Raw genomic sequence first — 15,791 nt, forward strand, 5'->3', positions numbered from 1 at the left:
GGGATGATGCTCCAGTTCTTGCCACCAAACCGGAAGGGAAGAGTTAAAAACCTCTAGAATGGTCCAGGAAATTTCGAAATGGAAAGGAGAGCGCCCCCACGCGCGGGGGGGGGGGGGGGGGTAGGCCAATGATCAAAACCGACTTTATTAAGGACTTGGCCAAATGTGTTTAGGAAAAGATGGGGCCATTCATTGTTAGCAAAAAAATGGTCCAACTTGGAGAGGATTGACCATTTGACCAGGTATATTTTTTTCCGGAGAGGGAAATTTTTGATAGTTTGAGACTACCAATGAAATCAAAGAAAGCTCTCATTGAAGAAGTAGTTTTGGGCGCGAGAAGGGTTTTTTTTTTAGCAGAGAAGAATGAAATTGAAATCACCGGCTAGAAGCCAAGGCAGATCCCAAAGATGGACTAGTTGGAATAATTCTTCCTAGAAAGAGGCTCGATCGATAGGCCTAGTCGAACAGTACACACCAGCCAATGCCCACGAAGTGCCCAAAGAGTAATCGTGGAAGCGAATGCCAATGGAGTATTGGCCCAACTGGCAGAGAGTAGTGTCTACCGCTTTTGGGTCCTAGATGACAAGAATGCCATCCGAGTGCCCAATAGCATCGACCGTTGCCCATGTAGGGTCCAATCCATACCATAAATCACGAGCAGTAGAATGATCAAAATTTTGCAGCTTCGTTTCTACAAGAATTACAATTTTTGGCTTACACTCCAAAAGGGTTGCTTTGATGATGGCTCGCTTAGACTGTCAGCCGATTCCTCTGACATTCCATGACATGAAGATCATTTAGAAACGGGTATGTTGAGATCCTTCTCTTGTTGGCGAGAAGCCTCGTGGTAGTAAGAGCTGAAAATCCATGCAAGTTGGGTTATTTCATTGCATTCTTCCGGTGGAAGATCGAGGTCTTGTTCTTCCAGGAATTGGAGGAGAGCATCCTCAGGCTGGGGCTGGGGCTGGTGACCCGGGTAAGAAGCAGGCATAAAGTCTGTTATTGGATGGGGGAGTTTAGGAGAGGAGACGAGGGGGTACTGTTTTTCTGGGGGGAGGTAACTTTTGCTTTATCCTTTCTCTTTTTCCTGGAGTAAGTATAATTGAAAGGGGTAATTAATGATCTTTTCTCTATTTCGGGTGCGGCTATTTTGGAAAGGGGAGTGGAGGAAGGTTAGGCTTTGGAACTTGAAGCTTCCATGGTAGAGTTTGGGTTGAAGATTTGTAAAGAGATGGGGCAAAGAAAGGGGCTGGAAGTGATATTTATAGGCGTTGGGGGGGGGGGGGGGGTTATTACATGGGAGAGAAAGAGTGGAGCCCTAGGCGGATTTATATTTGGATGAGTTGTTGGTGTAACAGGCGCCTGTCCGGGTGAAGGGGGTTTGAATGGGAGGTTTTCGAGAGATTTTCTGGGTAGCTGTAGTTCTTGGAGGGATATCATTGTACGGGCAGATTTTCCATCCTGATTTGGGACATGAGGTAGTTGTCAAATTTTTTTTTTTTGAGGCAGTTTAGGGAAGTGTGAAGGATTTTTCTGGTGTATATTCGATGGTTGGTGAGAAGAGGGTGTTCTTGGGTGGGGCTCGAGGAAGGGTTGGGGGCTGACGAGTGATTGGACACGAAACCGTCGAATGGACGTTTCTTGTCAAGGTGTTAGGGGTGGGTTGCGAGGTATAAAAACCCCGAGCAGAAAAGATGGTTGATGGAGGGGGAGTTTTGGGGGAAGCTCGAGAAAAGGTAGGGGGCTGACGCATGTTGTTTGGGCTCAAGGGCGGTGGAGGTAGAAAGGCTGATGGGGCTCGGGAGGCGGGATGAGAAAAGATAGGGGAGACTTGGTAGGGTACGAATGTGATTTTCGAGGTAGGTTGCCCTCGGGAAACAATGGTGCAGGATTTTGGGGAAGAGGCAGAAAATGATGGAGATGGGTTTTTCTGGTGGTGGGCCTGGGACAGGGGCACAGGGAGAGGGGGTGATGTTGAAGGCAGTGAAGAGATTGCTGAAATGATGGGGGGCAGTATTTTTGCAGAGAAAAGATATGGGGTTTGATGGTTCAGGGCTCGAGGTGAGGGATGGTCAAACGGATCGGGATCAGATGATCCTTCGTGCTAGTCTGCATCCCATACAAAGGCAGCGAAAAGGTTGAATTGTCGAGGGATGTGAGGTGACGTTTGGGTTTTGGGTTTCTGGAATTTCTGGATTTTGACCTGGCAGAGGGGAGGGAATGTCGAGGGACAATGATGAGATTTTGTGGGGTGGGAAGGTGGTGTTTTGGTTGACATTTTGGATTTCCGGGATTTCTGGATTTTGAGAGGGCGAGAGAATGGGAATATCGAGAGACAGTGATGAGATTTTGAGGGGTGGTGAGGTGACGTGTGGATTAGCATTTTGAGTTTCCGGGATTTCTGGATTTGGACGTGGCGGAAGGGTGGGGATGTCGAGGGAAGGTAATGAGGGTTTTTGGTGCGGTGAGGTGACATGTAAGTTAATCTTTTGGATTTCCGAGATTTCTGGATTTTCGAGAAAAAGATTGCTCTTCGGGAGGGTTCCTTAGGTGATTTTTGAGGTTTTTCCCTGAGTTGGCCTGGTTTCCACTGGGCGTGACTCGGGGCAATCTCGGAACTGATTTGACTCAGTATTCGGCGATTCAAAATGCTGAGTTGGGTTCGACTCGAAAGCTTGTGAGTCATGGTTCATGGAGAGGAGACATGTCATCTCCCCGAACTCCAGAATGACCCAAGCAGATAATTCTCCGGAATGGAGTTCAATGAGATGTGAACCTCTTACATGAATTTTTGGCTTAATGAAATTTTTTTCCACAAGCAGTTCCGTAGATTTTTCTTCAGCCCAGGCGAGCTCTGCTTAGATGTTAGCCAGTCTGTCCAGAGTATGTCGGCATCGGAGCTCCGGTGGAATGCCTTGAGCAATAACCCATTGTCCGACCATGGTGAGGTCAGTAGTCCAACGAGTCATACACAAAATTGGGGATTTGGTCTTATTTTTTAAACGGAACAATGCATCATTGTCTTCTTGCGTTTTGGGAACCAACAACCAAAGTTTGGCTTGAATGTGCATGATGTCCAAAGGCCTTCGGAGTTTTTCTCTGATCCAGTCCTCAATCTGATTTGCAGTGTTGAAATCTGGGTGGACTGTGATGATTTCTGCCGTTGTTAGGCGCTTCTTTCCATCTTTCAGGGCTTGATCGGGAAGAAACAGAGAGATGTGGTTCTTTGTGATGACTAAATTTTGAGGTTGGGAGGGGCGGAAGCATTTCGTTAGTTCCTGGGTTATTTAGAAATTTTTGTGGTTGGAGATGCGGCAACTCGTTTTCTCGTGGGGAACAATTGGTTGGGATGGGAACTGGGGCGGAGCGGAAGGGTTTGTGGCAGTGGGAATTTTTTGGAGGAGCGCCTTTTCCTGGAGGGTGATATCAGTGGGTGTGGTATCGGATTTTTGTTATTGAGGGAGAGCGAAGAGTTTGCTTGTTTCAGTTTTCTGAGATAGTTGAAAAATCAAGGTCCAGAAGTTCTTCCAACCCATACCAGATTGGGGGATTTCGAGGAGGAAGATCATCCCCATGATTGTATTTCCCTTTCTTTGCGTGATGGAACATTCCAGCCTTCCTCCATGATATTGCGTGTGCATCTGGAATTCCAGCTCTCTGGTGAAGAGAAATTTTCCATGGCTTCTTCCCATCTTGCCGCTACATACGCTTTCCAGTAATATTCCGAAAGCTTCCACCGCTTGGCTGGTTATGGAGATGAAAGACTTCTTTGTTCCCGAACTGGATGTGATGTGGAGATAAGATCCGTTTCTGTTCTTTGATTTTTGGATGGAGATAGATCCTTTGCCATTTTTGAACTGCATCTCTTCCTGATCCTTCTTCTTGAAGTTCTACTGACGACCGTCTGCCATCTTGCTCGTCTTCTATGGTCTTCGAGTGGGTGGCCTTTGCTGTCGGTGCAGACTGTTTCTTCTGCTGCTGCTGCTGCTGCTGCAGTGGATTGGCTCGCTCCAATCGCTCTAAGCTCCTCTCTACTCGGAGAGATGGGTCAGAATGGGTGTTTGTGGGTGTGGGTGGATTTCAGAGGGGTCCCAAAGGGGGGGTCGTGGTTACGCTCATCTCACTGAAATTATGTCCTTTTTGCTGATAAAAATGTTGTTTTTTCAAACAAAACTTTGCAATTCAGCTTTTATTTTCTTCTTCAAAATATTAGGCCATAATTTTCTAACAGTTTACAAAACAGCTACAAGTAGTCTACATATTCTTTCTCAAAAAAAAAAAAAAAGTAGTCTGCATATTGATGAGTCTTAACATATCCATCATTTTTTTTTGAGAAAAATATTAATCATTTTAAAATTATCCAAAAAATAAAAAATTTTGATGGGATAAACTTCGTTGTAAAGTTCGTGCAAAGTATGAAGTAATTATATAGTATCCTTGATTGACTTGACATATGGTAATGAACATGAGGAATGCAACGAGGGTAAGGAGAGTTTTTTTTTTTTAAATTTTAAAATGCATGTTTCTTGTGTTGGGAAAAATAATTTTTTTCTTTGCTTTTCATATGTTTTGCATTTTCCCTTGGCCTTTGCTGTTTGGAGCTCCATATTGCAAAAGATTGGCTGTAATTATGTTTCCCTGCATCTTTTTCTGATATATTTTTTTTTTGAAATGATCCTGATATCTTTTCCTGATATATTGCTTCAAGCTTACTCTAGAGGCTTGTGTAAGCATGGAAAAGTTTTGTTGGTGGTGGTTTTTTATGCAATTGTCTGGGTTTTGTGGAAGTAAAGAAATGCTTGTACATTTTGGTAGTAAATCACGCTCTATTGGAGGGGTGGTAGAGCATATGATTTATTAATTTGGTTAGAAAATCCTTATCCTTCCATAGCTATCCTAATGGCATTCTGAGGCTACATTGGGGAATGTAGCTGCTTCGTTGACTCTCATCCAAACATGGCGATGGTCCTCCTTTTGAAGCTGGTGGCTGAACTTAAATTTTGATGGAAGTGCAAAAAGGAATTATCGCTAAAAAATTATTGAAATAAAGTTGAGGTACAAGGCCAGAGTACGAGTAACTCAGCCACCAGCTTTTGAACTTTAAAATTCTTGGATTTCATATTTCAAAGTGAAGAATTTGAATTTTCAGATGTTGTTTTGTAGCTAACAATAGCTTTTCATAAAATTTTTCTTTTTCATAAAAAAAACTATAGCTAGTACAAGAAAAGATGAACCATTAAAAAATTGTTATTAGCAAAAAGAAAGAGAAAAAGAGTTGCTCTAGCAACTAAAAGCAATTTGTATTAATTATTCAAAATTGATTCAAAGTTACAATAAATTCCTTTATTTATAGAGTCTAAAACATCCAAAAACTTGCCAAAATAAGTGAGATCATTGTAGTAAAGTTTTCCTAAAACTAAACATTCTTGTTTTTTTTTTTTTGAAAAAGAGTGTGCTTATATTTCAGCAAAAGGCAATGGAGCCTTCCCTTAACAACAAGAGATTGGAGGGAGGCCCAATGCTTAGCAAACTTATCAGCATACGAATTAGCAAATCTTGGGACATGATCCCAAGAACATAAAATTACAAAAGAAATATCTAAAATCTCATGGAAAATATCCGAATGGCACCAAGGGGGTGATGCAGAGGAGGCACATCAGCCAATGACTTCTTTAGAGTCTCCTTCAATGATCATCAGGCCATGAAGGTGGTCCCGGAAAGTGATGAGGCCGTGGAGGAGACCAAGATGCTCAGCAGGAGTGGAGTCCGAGATGCCTAAGGGGCCCGCATAAGTAATGATAGGAGTGCCACTAGAGTTACGGAATACAACCCCAAATCTAGCTACCCTCGATTACCTGAAGCACTTCTATCAAAGTTGAGCTTAAAACTAACATTCTTATTACAATTTAACTATGACTTGCTAAAAGTGACAATCCCTTGTTAATAAAGGATTCCAGTAATTAACTACTTATGTGGAAACTTCCTAGTGGTAAACTTACTATCTTTCAGACTTTCCTACATTGAGTGCTAACAAAGGAAATTAATAACAAAAGACTTTCATAATTGGGACTGTAGACAAATTAAGAAACTACTGATGGACTAGATTTATAATATTTTGTATTTTCCTCTTTAATGGATTTTTTCATTATTCACCAAAAAAGATTAAAAAATTCTATTCATTTGCTTCATAGGAAGAAGTGAAAAGAAACAAAATTTTGTTCCATCTGTAAAAGGATATTTAATACCAAAAAGTGAAAGTCAGATATTTATTTGTTTGTTTTCCAGGCAAACTTGACAGTTGAATGTACCATGTTCTCTGTTTTTTTGCTGCTTTTTCTTTTGGATTCAATCTTATGCTTTTGAGTTTCCTTTATTTGATACTTGCGGATAAGGTCTTGGCATCTTTCATATCATAAGTATTATCTGTTACTGCAGGTATGTACCAAAGGAGCAGACACTATTGCAAATTGATTTATTTTGTTTAAATTCAGTTGCTGAATGTGACTCTGCTGCGACTCGAAAAATATGCCCATGGTCAAAACCATCAGACCAAACTTCTGGCTCAGTGCCACCTGGAAATGCTGCTCCTTCATCTTTGCCAACTTCTACCCTTGCGTCCAATGCACTTGTCAAATCTCTAAATTATGTTCGATCACTCGTGGCCCGCCATATCCCTCAGCGTTCCTTCCAACCCGCAGCTTTTTCTGGGGCATCTGCTACCTCTAAACAGGCTTTGCCTTCCTTGTCCTCTCTTCTTAGTAGATCCTTTAGTTCCCAGTTGAGACCTGGCGCTGTAAGTAGCAGGGAGTCTCCTGAGAGCATAGAAATTTCCAATTCATCTGGTTTGAAATTATTAATTTGTGAAAGAAATGAGCAAGAAGATATTAAGTACATATCTTCTGATGTTCTACAATGGAGGTGGTGTGGGGACGCAGAACAACAGATATTGCCTGTAATGACGGAAAGGTAGTATGCTCAAACCTTTTTTTTCTGTAATATTGGGAATTGATTGTAGCTTAGTCTAATGGGGAAAGGAGGAAAAGGACAAACTTGAAAGCACTTTTCAGCTTGGCATGTTTACAACTTGAAAGAACTTTCTCAAAAGCTTGGCCTGTTTACAAGTGTCTCTTATCCTCTAAGCTTGTTACCTTCACTAATTCAACCCTCAAAAGGATAACAGTTCTAACTGCTGATAGTCAGATGATATATTATACTTGGCTTTCAACTCCTGAGATTGTTGTCTTGTATCTCTTCAATTCTTAATGATATTTCCATTATCTTCAAAAGAGAATTGTCAGATTGTGTGTGATCATTATTGACATGAGGTGATGGCCTACTCAGCAGGAAACTGTAAATATCTCTTTCCAGTCAAGAGGTTAAAATTGTTCTTGTTTTTAACCGATAAAATTATTCATTGGTTAGAAACCAGAATTTCATATTATCTGGTTCTCAAAATCTTCTTAATTGTTGTAATCATGTAATTGTGAGCCCAAAAATGAACACTGTATAAGTGTGAGGCACCTTATGAAGTCTTTGCGCCTAAACTTCTGGTCAGCATTTCAAAAAAACATTGCAAGTGCATTTACTTCTTTGACAAGATCACTTACTTGGCTGTTAATCCAGTGATGGAGTTTCACAGGCCCAAGATGTTCGTCCACATAATTTTCTAGAAGTTGGTGCTGCAGCTCTACTTGTTGGGGATATGGAGGCCAAAATGAAGGGCCAGCCACTGAAACTTCCTAATACTCGGGATGCCTCTGATTTTGATCAGCTTCTGCAGCCTTCAGCTGTCACAACGGCCACTAATTTTGCCTTGGCTCCGTCTCATTTGAGGGCAATAACTTCCTCCAAACGCATGAAACCAAGCCCAGATCAAATTTGGCAAGTTCATGTCTCAATATCCATCCAGTTTATTATTCTATTTTATGTGTTCTTTTTCTGTTTATAGTTGCTAGATTAATCATTTCATGGATTTTGTAAGAATGTGGGTAGACAGTGATACAGGTTTGTGGACCTGCTCACACTACCTGAAAGTTCCCACATCCTGCTTCCTTTTGTTGACAATATGCAAGGGAGAAGAGAACATTTTTTTTCTTCTTCTAAGTTTGATCTTTAATGCTTACTATATGCTTCTCATCTCCAGGAAGGATGTACCAGTAAGCACATTCCGCCCACGTGCCCGACCTCTTTTTCAGTATCGATGTTACAGGTACAAGTTTGCATCTGTGTTGGTTGTACATATTCTCCAACTGACTGTATGTTCTGGAACAATACTACTAGATGTTTCTTTTTTAACAATGCAAAGATGAGATTTCATTAAAAAAGAGTGCATGGTAAAACACGTTTCTTGTACAAATTTTCCAATTTGGTCAAGGAAGAACTGTTGAGTTGTGTCTATAAATTTTCCCTCAAATTAGACGTTCCAATCGTGGAAAAAAAATCCATTCAGCAATATGAAGAGCATAGGAGGAGAATCTTCAGTCATGGTATCGTGCTGTTGTTTCAGTTGCAGAATAGGCTTCTTCCTTATAAACAGCATAGATTACCGTCTCTTTTCATATGAAAGAAGCGTTTGAGAAGATGAATTATAAAGGTGACTATGAACAGAAGTACTGCTTTATAAACAAAACAGGTTTGACTATGAACAGAAGTACTGCTTTGTACTGACTATAAAGGTTTGTTTGTTTAATAAAGCTCATCCTTTAAAAAAAAAAAAAAAAAAAAACTGAAGTACTGCTTTGTAAAAAATGAGGGATGCTGGAATGCTGTCCTTGTTCTGTTAGAATCTTATTTCTTTGGGAAGTTTTTTTTTTTTTTTTAATCTTGTCTGTGAATCAACAGTCAGAAATGCTGGCGAAAAAGAGTGAACTTTTGTAGAAGTAGAGAGAGAAAAAGGAGAGAAATCAGAGTTCTGGAATGTCTCAGTGTGAGGGTCGAGTTTGACCCCAGGGCTTCTATAGTCTGAAAAACAATTACAAAAATGCCCCCAATCACTTAAAAGTACTTAAGCCCTTATATCTCCGTACATACTTATTCAAATTACATGAAACTTGAACTAAAAGTACAACTAAACACAGAATAGGATAGTGTATAGGAAGTGTAAAATTACAAAATTGCCCTCCTGTATATTTTCTATTAGTTGGAAACAGTTTGAGCAGGGAGAAGAACAGTAAAGTTAGGCATTACTGTCTATCCTGATTTCCTATCAATGTGGTACCAGGAGGCTGTATATTTATTTGTCAGTGATAACAATTTTAAAGTATAGAATCTACTTATTTCTTTCTTGCATGGTCAGTAGTGTTATAAAAAGATTTTTTGTTTTTGTTTTGAGAAAGTAATGATTTTATTCAGAAAACAAAAACCACAAGCTAAGGGAGCATTTCTTTTACAACAAGGGATTGGAGGGGAACTCCTTGCTTAACAAGCAAATTAGCAGACCTAGGAATATAAGACCATGTACAGTCCATGTGGGTTTCAATATCCGTAATGTCATGGAAGACATGCCAATGCCGCCAAGGCGGAGCAAAGGAAGCACACTATCCAATCACCACCCTGGAATCTCTCTCGATTTGAAGCAGGCCGCTAAAGTGGTTGCGAAATATAATGAAGTTGTGGAGGAGAGCCTGCAGCTTGGCGGTCGTGGAATCAGCAATCCCCAAGGGGCCGACGAACGAAATGAGTTGGGAGCTAGCAAAATCACGGAGTATACACCGCCAAAACCGGCCTTGTTAGGATTGTCGAAGGAGCTTCTGTTAAAATTAAGCTTGAGAAGGCCAGGTTGAGGAGGTTGCTATTCCTGAATGATAGGGGGACTTGGTAGAAGCGTGCATCTGTGTCAGAGCTTGCCATTTGTCTTGGAGAGAGGAGCCTGAAAAGGGTAAACTCTTTCCTGGTATGAAGCCAAGAAAAATCTTACCGATGATAATGTAGGAGACCCTCTGAATGGACTCGAACTTTTTGTTGAATCTTCTGCGGTTTCTTGCCTTCCAAAGGCCCTAAGAAATGGATGCGGTGTAGGCAGAAATAAGCAACTTGCCCATCTCGGGGATAGAAGTTTCGAGGAGCATCCGACTGGCTGAGGTGAGTTTGTAGGCAGACAAAGCTGAAGGCCAATGCGGCTGAGAATGGACTTCCACATCTGGCAAGAGAAGGGGCAAAGTAGGAGAAGGTGGTTGACAACTTCATCCTTAGCGCTGTAAAGAGGGAAAGGGTGCATACGACAAGATTACCTCGACTTCTAAGATTGTCAACCGTTAGAATTTTATTGAGGTATGCACTCCAAAGAAAGAATTTGATCTTAGAAGGCGCACTGAGATGCCAAATGAATGCCACACCATGCTCTGGATTGGAAGAATTTCAGCCCTTGATGAAACTATAGGCAGAGGAGACCGAGAAAGTGCTACTTTTATCAGGCCAATAAATCATCTTGTCACTCAAGCAGGCGCAAATCCTAGCTGGCTGAACAACCTCCAAGAGGTGAGAAGCATCTAAGGCTTCATAATTATCCAGACCTCTCCTAAGATGTCGATTCCAAGAGCCATCTCCCCAAGCCTCAACCACGGTTAACTCTTGCTGGTTGGAGATTTGGAAGAGGTTGTTGAAGGTAGTCTTTAAGGACCCACTGGCAGTTCACCAATCCGTCCAAAATTTGATTGCTTGACCATTACCAACATGATATCATATGTCCGAGCAAAAGGTTTGGAGGAGAAGAAATAGCGATCTTCAGATCGGAGATAAGCTCCCCTTTCTCCCCCACAGTCCCCCTAAGATCAGTCTAGCGGAGTTTAGAAGCAACCATAGCCTTCCATAAGTTGGTGGAAGGAAAATTGAATTTCCTGACCCACTTAATGAGTAAAGCTTGGTTCATGTCCGTTGTGAGATGAATACCCAATCCGCCCCGGGACATGGGAAGGCAAAAATCATTCCATTCCAGGAGATGGTATTCGAGATCAGAACGGGCGATCCTTTGAAATCTTCATTTAATTTTTTAGATAGTCTGGCACATGGAGGTAGGGCCTGGCTTGTACGACAGGAAGTGATTCGGAATTCCAACAATGCATGATTTAAGTAGGGTAAGTCTGTCGGCCTTGGTGAGAAGTCTCCCTCTCCATGTCGCAAGACGCACTTTAAGTTTTTCCACCATTGAGGCCCAGAGGTTCTTGTTGGGGCCACTAGTGAAGACGGGAAGACGAAGATAAGTAGTGGGCGGAGAGGATAATGAGCAGCCCAATATGTCAGCCATAGTTTGAAGCACATCGGGGTTGATGTTGAAGCCCATCAAGGTGTTTTTTTACCAATTCACCTTTTGACCAAACGCAACCACAAAGAGCCCAAGAAGAGCCTTGATCTCTTGATATGCTCGAGAGTCCCTTCTCCAAATATAATGGTATCATCAACAAATTGCAACAGGGGGATGTCAAAAGCCAGATGGTGACTAACCAGCCCGAGCTAATGTGTAGATCATGAAAGATAAGAACTCAACGACGCTCTCTTGAAGAGCAAAGGGGAGAGGTGGTCTCCTTATCTAATTCCTTTAGCACCTTTGAAGAAGCCACACACCATACCATTTATAAAGAGAGAATATGACGCCGAGGAAATACAACTTTTGATCCAGAAGTGCCACCTGTCACCGAAGCCCATATGCTCTTGTAGGTCATTGAAGAGAGTCCAATTAACTCGATCAAAAGCCTTTTCCAGGTCCAACTTAAGAGCAATCCGAGGTGCATTGGAATGGTTGAAGTGGTCGAGGAGCTCATTGGCAGCCATAGTAGAGTCGAGGATGCTGTTAAACAGAGTATGCTCAACCCAGGAACATTTTAACAGCTATCAAGAAGAAAGCCAACGCTGAACTTTATTTCAATAAAAATCTGATTTCGTCCCACCACACGCTCTTAGAAGAGCTTCAATGGCTTCTGGACTTACAGAAGAAGAAACTAAAATAAAACGAACAGGGAATAGGTATTACTCTGGATGCGACTTGTTGCTAAAGTACACCTTTATTTATAGGTGATTTGCAGCACTGAATCGAGGAAGACAGCTGGGAGACAGCTACGGAAATAAGAGAAAGGAAGCTTCCTTTCTCTTCCGGCGCCCATGGAGCCCTCTGTCCGCTACGACGGTCAGTACAGAGTGCGCCTCTGTTTTTCGCTGCTTCCATTAATTCCCGTTCACACTTGAGTCTTTTATTTTTCCGTTCATTCTTGGTTCTCCCATTCGTGACTAAGGGCATACTGTGGGCCGGGGTCTACCGTGGGTCCTCGGACCCCGCCGCCAAGAGGGCCAGCCTCCTTGGACCCCCGTTGGGGCTGACGCCCTGAACCCCGCCTTTATTTTACAGTTTCTTCACAAATAACCATTGCGGTCACAATTTGACCTCATCAGCGTCTGAGCCAGAACTGCTAACTAATTTACTCACTATCGAGATTGGCGCTCCTCATAATTGGGGGCCAGTGAATACATTAGATTAGCAGTAACTCGTGAGAGGTGGGCATTGACACACTAACAGATGCTTCTTCTATTGAGTAAAGTGCCTTGGCCATGGTGCATCACAATGGGTAGGAGAGCCTTGAGACGATGTGCAAGAAGCCTTGCAATAATCTTGTATGTGCTGGAAATGAGGCTAATGGGGCAAAAGTCTCTTGGTTGTTTCACATTTACTTCCTTTGGTATAAAGGTGATAAAGGAGGCCCCCATGTTATGGAAAGTTATGCCCTTGCTGTAAAAGCTTTACACTATGGCAATAATGTCATGCTTGATAACCGTTCATCCTCTCCTATAGAGGTCACCATTAAACCCATTGGGACCGGGAGCACGATCACAGGCCAGCCCCAAAACATCATTCTCAATCTCTTTTTGGGAGAAGAGCAACTCCAAGAATGAAACAACAATAGGGGACAATCTGGCAAATCAGAGGTGCTGAAGTTTGGGTCTGTTGTGGCATTCCTTAAGAGTGAAGATCTATAGAGAATCTGAGTAAGACATTAGTAATGGAGGCTCTATTTTACATTACCCCATTTTTTTTCTTCTTAAAATGGTGCTCGATTTTATTGAAGGGAATCAAAACAAAAGAAAACCATTAAATTAGGGGGGCCCTCCCTTTACAATGAGAGATTGGAGGGAGGCCCCATTTTTGGCAAGCTTCTCAACATAGGAGTTTGCTGAACAGGGAACATATTTCTAGGAGCAGGAAATTACAAAGGTAATGTAAAAAATAGAGCACAACTTTGACCAATGCCTCCAAGGGGGAGAAGCCATGCCAGGGCACCAGCCAATGACCACTTCAGAGTCTCCTTCTTTGAGCAAGGGGCTAGAGAGGTGGTCTCTGAAAATGATGAAGTCTTGGAGAAGAGCAAAAACTTCAACTGAGGTTGAGTTCGCAATCCCCATAGGGCCTGAATAGGAGATGAGAGTCGAGCTGGTAGAGTAATGAAAGACACCATCAAGGGAGGGCGGGCAGTGAACTCCTTTCTGGTGTGGAGCCATGAGGAGACTAGGCCAATGATGTTGTTGATGGTGTCATCAATGCTTCCGAATTTACGATTGAACCTGCAGTTGTTCCTTTCAAGCCAAAGACACCAAGGACTGTGAGTGAGTATGTTGAGAGGAGGAGCTTTCCAATTTTGGGGAGAGAAGTCCCCAAGGAAAGCCAGATGGTCCCAATAAGGTAATGGTGGAGGCCAGTTTGAATGCCACTATGTTTGAAAATAGCCATCCAGACCCTCCACGAGTAAGAGCAACGGAGGAGAAGGTGGCTGATTGATTCATCGCTTATGTTATAAAGGGGGCAGAGGTTGTCCGTTATGAGATTACCCCGCCTATGGAGGTTGTCAGTAGTAAGGATATTGTTCCGAACGACAGTCCAAACAAAGAATCTGATTTTGTAAAGAGCCGATAATTTCCAAGAGACTACAGCCTCATGCTCAGAAGTATTGGAGGACCATCCCCCAATGTGAGAGAAGGCGGAGGAGACCGAGAAGCAGCCATTTTCAGTGGGCAGCCATTCTAGCTTGTCTGGCACATGGGGCCTGATTATCATAGAGCCTAGCAGTGACAAAAGGCCAAATAGCTTGGTGGCTTCAACATCATTTAGGCCACGCCTAAAATGAAGGTACCAAGCAGAGGTGTCTCGTGCTTCAGCAACAAGAGCGTCTTGGTGAAGAGTGATGGGGAAAAGAGAGTTGAAGGCGTCTCTGATTGATTTTTCACCATACCACCAATCTTTCCACAAGAGAAGCCTATGACCATTACCAATGAAGAAGCGCACAACAAATTCAAAAAGAGGGGAGTGAGGGACTTTCAGATTGTTGACAGTTTGTGGCGGCCTCCTCCCCTATTCCACCATTCACCCGACCAATGAAGCTTATAGGCAACCGTGGGTCTCCAAAGACTGCTAGTACAGGTATTAAATCTCCAAATCTACTTCAGCAGCAAGGCACGGTTCATGTCCCTTGTGAGACGGATGCCAAGACTTCCAAGAGAGCGTGACAAACATTATTCCAGCTGACTAGATGATATTTGAAAGCATCATCGGGCCCTCTCCAAAGGAATCTCTTCTTAATGGTTTCAATGTGGTTGGAGATTGAGACTAGGCAAGACATGAAAGAGAGGTAGTAGTCGGGGAGACCTGCAATACATGAGTTGAGCAAGAGTGTCATCCAATAGTTGAGAGGAGCTTTCCCTACCAAGTGCATGATGCTGCTTGATGCTTTCCACCTGAGGAGCCCAAAGATTCTTTTGGGGTCTGCTGTCAGAGAGAGGAAGCCAAAGGTAAGAGGAAGGAGGGGAGGCCAAGGAGCATTCGAGGTAATCAGCCATGTTCTCAAGGGTGACGTGGTCAATATAGTAACCGAGGAGGGTAGTCTTGCGCCGGTTTATCCGCTACCCGGAGGAAAGCTCAAAGAGTCCAAGCAAGGCATGAAATTTTTGAATTTGATCCACGGTACCTTCTCCAAAGCAAATTGTGTCATCGGTGAACTAGAGGATAGGGATGTCAAACTCAGCTCGAGATCAATGGGATGGATCCAGCCCGCTTCCTTGGTCGAGTAGACCATGGAGGAGAGGTATTCTACTATGATATTAAATAATAATGGGGAGAGGGGATTGCCTTGACGAAGGCCATGGGAGCTCTTGAAAAAGCAGCCAACAGTGCTATTGATGTGGATAGAGTAGGAGGCCGAAGAAATGCAGCTGTTGATCCAAAACCCATTCTGTTACATTAAGAAGCTTTCAATTGACCCTATTGAATGCCTTTTCAAAGTCCAATTTGAAAATAAATTTGGGCAATCCCGAGTTCTTGAAGAAGTTAAGGATCTCATGGGCAGCCATTGTCGATTCAAGAATGTTTTGCCCCTTTATAAAAGCACATTGACCATGATGGATCTCCAGAGGCAGGACCGCCTTGAGGCGATGAACGAGCAGCCGAGTGATGACTTTGTATGTGCTAGGGATAAGGCTGATAGGGCGGAAGTCCGATGCTTGTTTCACATTGGCCTTTTTTGGGATGAGGGCAATAAAGGATGCCCCCATACTCTTCAAGGTAATGCTCTTGTGGTGGAAATCGCGAACCATGGTAATAACTTCATCTTGGATGATAGGCTAACTCCTCCGATAGAATTCGTCATTGTACCCATTTGGTCCTAGCACCCGGTCACATCGGAGGCCAAGAGTAGCATTTTCAATCTCCATAGTGGAGAAAGGGAGTTCAATGAGAGCTGCAACAGTTGGCGAGATTGTGGACTGCTTGATGTTCAGTATGGATGGCTGGATCAAGCAATCTTTTGAGTATAAATCTG

At 42.8% G+C, this 15,791-nt stretch overlaps 1 protein-coding gene across 1 annotated transcript in view; it reads left to right on the forward strand.

The window, feature by feature from the left end:
- LOC137934466 (uncharacterized) overlaps nt 1-15,791 on the forward strand; it is a 59,516-nt gene that overhangs the window by 25,969 nt on the left and 17,756 nt on the right. The window contains exons 4-6 of the mRNA XM_068778813.1: nt 6,436-6,966; nt 7,624-7,885; nt 8,148-8,209. Of these exons, the coding sequence (XP_068634914.1) occupies nt 6,436-6,966; nt 7,624-7,885; nt 8,148-8,209 (855 nt within the window). The remainder of the gene's footprint in view (nt 1-6,435; nt 6,967-7,623; nt 7,886-8,147; nt 8,210-15,791) is intronic.

This window comes from Aristolochia californica, unplaced genomic scaffold, assembly GCF_029961685.1.
Source record: "Aristolochia californica isolate CCGP_79_NKW_82.1479 unplaced genomic scaffold, dmAriCali1.0.hap1 SCAF_10, whole genome shotgun sequence".
Classification (NCBI taxonomy): domain Eukaryota; kingdom Viridiplantae; phylum Streptophyta; class Magnoliopsida; order Piperales; family Aristolochiaceae; genus Aristolochia; species Aristolochia californica.